This window comes from Aphanomyces astaci (assembly GCF_000520075.1).
Source record: "Aphanomyces astaci strain APO3 unplaced genomic scaffold supercont1.56, whole genome shotgun sequence".
In the NCBI taxonomy this organism is placed as follows: domain Eukaryota; phylum Oomycota; class Saprolegniomycetes; order Saprolegniales; family Verrucalvaceae; genus Aphanomyces; species Aphanomyces astaci.
In genome coordinates, this window is record NW_009798319.1 from 74,956 (window position 1) to 79,122 (window position 4,167).

The window sequence follows — 4,167 nt, forward strand, 5'->3', positions numbered from 1 at the left end:
CCAATTCGCCAAGGAAGTCACCGTGTTCAACGGTGGAGACGTCAAGCCGTCGTGTGGCAAGTAGGAGCCAAGAGCTCGACTTAAAAGTCAAATTGTATTGTGTCTATGGTACAACTTGCGGTTTGTTGTTTTCAACTCCCAATACAACACGGTGACGTCACCAAAGTAGACTTTACTCCAAGGAACTTATAAATGGCATCATAAAACATGCAAGTCACTTGTGTATTTCCCATTCCCACAGTTGTATGGGAAATGAAGTGGGAGAGCAAATTTAGTCGTTTCGCAACTTGACTCCCAAAGCAAAACTATTAATATCGTTAGAGCCCAAATCCGATGGGCGTGTTATTAAAGTTCTCGCCAACATGACTATAGAGGAGTCTCAGATTGCGCTTCGAGTGTTCAAATAGGCAAAGCGCAAAAAGCTGCACCCGACCACGATGATGACGCTAAGTTAGTCGAGTATGGTCTTGGCATCCCGGTGGAACGACCCCTCAATCCAGACGTGAGGTTCGACTGCAACATGCGTGATGTTGACCCACACATGTCGTTCCGCTTTGATGTTCGTGGGGTCCTGCAACTGTCATCCTTGCTGGGGGTCCTAATGTCGTTATCACACCCAACCGAGATCGTGTGGTGGATGTGGAAGCCATGGCGTCCAGTTGCGGCGTTTGTCGGTGAGGGTCATGTCGATTCGGTTGGTATCTGAGAATGTGATGGGTGCTGGGATGGAAAAAACCATGATCGTGGAAAAATAGGAGATTTTGGTTTTTTGTAAAACCATAAAAAACAAAAAGAATCATTGCTAAAACCCCCCATTTTATCTTAAGTTTTGTATGCTCGCAAGACATAGACTCCGGATATAATATCCGGACATGTACTCCATTTGGCCAGATAACGCCGAAGTAAAGAAAAGATGCATGCAGCACAATTCGTGTTATTACTTCATGTTATTGGCTCGAAGTCATTAAAAAGGCAAATGTGTATTATATGAAGTTAATCAGTTCGAATGTTCACCTTCGGATACGCTAAACGAATCGATGAATTCTTTGAATGAGTTGTAATTCGTCTTGATGTACAGTACATGAGTTACATGAGCATTTCCACACGATCCTTCGACAGCTTGTTTATCACTTTTGAGTGAATAAAACCCTGAGTCGAAAACCGCTAAGAAAGATATGCGCGCTGTCGAAGTCATCGCGCCTGCGAAAGTGCGTCGTCAAGAAAAAAGAACAAAGTGACGACATCAAGACTTCATACATTTGGGTCGAATGCATGACAAAAGCGTGGCGACGAGACGAACAGCATATGAGTTTTCTAGTTAGGCAAGAATAAAGGCAAGGTGATGCAGCGAGGGTGAAAGTCCTCATGTCAAGTGCAACCGGTAGAAATGGGGTCAAACCGATGAGTGTGCTCATCAGTTTCACCCCATTTCTACTAAAAGCATTTAGCGTAGTATTGTGAATTCGCTATAAACTTCCTTAAATTCGCCTGGTTTGTCTAACCAATATTGAATCACCTCGGAGTTCTGATGGGCTGAATATATTTGTCCTTTCTCTAAGACCCAATCAAATCCACTCAAAAATGCATTAGCCAATAGTGTCGATTCGTGATTCGATTAGGTGGCGAGATCGATTCGAAGGGGTCTGGACATTCGTATCGATCCACAATACTTGAAGATTAACTACTTTAGTTGACATGTCAGTTACGACGAGAAAAAGCCTGTAAATACTTATTCAGTCAATATAATATTTTCTGCAATACCTCGTTCGTAAACAATACCCATGAAACTTTATAAATCTTGCATTGATTTGCAGAAAGGCGGCAAGTTGCTTTAATAATGGCGCCAACTGAATTCGATGGCCGACGCACTGGGCGTCCTAGTACCAAGCAAATCAAGCGAATGACCAAGAAGCACAAAAACCTCTACCATACCTATGAGAAAAAGCTTCATATAATCAACTGGCACAAAGAACATTTCATGGAGTCCGCCATCGACACGTTCTTCCCCGGCGTTGCGGGAGACAAGCGCACAACAGACTGGAAGCAGATCCTGCACTAGAAATCACAACGGGACCACATCACTATGGCTTGTTCCAAGGCTCAAACGCGGGACATGCGTATACGACGCAAGCAAGGCATATCTACAACGCTCGCCCGTGTTGCAGAGGAAATCATTGCTCAATGGGTATCTGAACTTCGTTAAGATGGCATACCTGTATCGAAGACTCTCTTCGCGTGGAAGGCAATGGAACAAGGCTTAGCAGTGAACCAGTTCAAGGCAAGACCATCATGGATGAAAGGGTTCATGAAGCGGTTGGGACTTGCAATCCGAGCGAAGACTCGCTCTGGCCAAGCGAACCTTGCTGATGGAGAGAAAGCTCTTGCCGAGTTAAAGACGTCTACTCGGAAGGTCATCAAGGACAATCGCATCGTCGAAGTATTCAATGCAGATCAAACAGGAATCAACTACGAATACCTTCCAAAGCAAACGATGGACAAATAAGGTGCCAATACAGTGTGGATCAAGGCGTCTGGTCACGACAAGGATCGCGTGACTGCTATGCTTCTGGCCGATTCCAAGGGAACGAAGTATCCTCCGTTTTTGGTCCTGAAGAGTAAAGCATCAACAATCAAGGCAGTTGTTCAAGAAAACCTTACCCAACGTCACGGTTTTGGGTGTCAAGTTTGGAGGGAAATCGAAGACCTTGAAGCCAACCTTCCACTCCAAATCTAAGGGAACCCTTCGGCCTGGAGAATGTCGGTATTTCTTTGCGCTTCCTTGACTTCCACTTTGGACATCGACGCGGCCAAGCCGTGGACCCAGTCTTGCTCCTATGGGATGACTTTAGCGCTCACTTCACTGATGAAGTTGTCCAACGAGCGAAGGACCTACAAGTACACCTCTACCGTGTGCCGCCAACTTTCACATGGATATGCCAGCCCGCCGATGTTGCTTGGATGAAACCTATCAAAGCATCAATGCGACGTAAATGGGTTGACTACCTACGACGATCAATTGAGCTTAACGGCCGAGGCGGAGGCAGGGCGTTTCGACTGTAGTGTCCTGAGCGCTGGGATATCGTTGAGTGGATCTCTGATGTCTGGGACGAACTGCCTACGACAACAATTGTGAAAGGATTCGAAAAGTGCCAAATTATTGACCCTGGTACCGCTCTTGTAGACCATACCCAACAGGATCCCGAAGCCTCTAGTGGCGATGACGTCTTGCAGGAACTCTGCGACACTGGTGTTTTCGAGGCTTTGGATCCAGAATACGACGTTTCCCTTACGTTGGCGGAGTGTATTGACTGAAGTAGTTATTTCTAGAAATGTAGTTGAGAAATTGAATACTAGTTAGTGTTTTCATACCATGTGTCCTTGTGATCTGCATTTTTGGACCCCTCCCGCCAAGTACCATGAGTACAGGGACTCCTCCGAATACCAAGGGAACAAGACAGTGCCGGTATCTGGCCTAGAAAAATTGATGGGCTAGGCCGAGGCGGTCCCACCAACTACTAGGAGCGCGGGCCTTTTGACTCTGCCTTGCGTAACTCCCCGAAATCGGTACAGTAATGCCAATTCGTACTCAGCAGGAAAGGTCACAAGCCGATATGTCTGGATGTTTATACGGATGTGAGGTACGTGGAACATTGGAAAATGGCATCATAAATATATGTCTTGGGGAAAAATGATCATGATCTATTCAGTGCTAAAGAATCTCCACTCTATTCCATCTATTACGAGTTTTTGTGCACCAGTTGAACTTTAGCAATACATTTCCTGTTTGTATCTATAGTTTAGGTTGTGCTATTGTACAGGTTAAGTCTAAGCACGTACTACTCTGGTCCACAAAAAGAGTCACATTATTTGTCTTGATTAAAGTATGAGGAGGAGGCCAAAAATATCTTGAAGTTTGTATTGAACTCTGACATTGTATGAACCAAAGACAGAAATATAATGACAAATCTATTTTATTGTCAAACCTACTTATTCTTGGTAATTCACCTACCACTCAAGTACGCCTGAGCATTCTCGAGGGCAAGAGGATCACAATGGACATTAAACAGAGTCAAGTCCTTGATGGTTGCATCTTTATGCATATGCGGCATCTTGTAATCGTTCCTGCCCATGTGTTCAAGTGTCTTTTCCATGACCTTTTGCAAGGAT

General features: G+C 44.9%; 1 protein-coding gene across 1 annotated transcript; it reads left to right on the top strand.

Annotated features, from left to right (window-relative positions):
* Nucleotides 1-2,083: 2,083 nt before the first annotated feature.
* On the top strand, nt 2,084-2,503 carry H257_14283 (hypothetical protein; the record flags this gene model as incomplete). The annotated part of the gene is made up of 2 exons (XM_009842052.1): nt 2,084-2,185; nt 2,225-2,503. The coding sequence occupies 2 exons, from the start codon at nt 2,084-2,086 to the stop codon at nt 2,501-2,503; spliced, it is 381 nt and encodes a 126-aa protein (XP_009840354.1).
* Nucleotides 2,504-4,167: the final 1,664 nt, after the last annotated feature.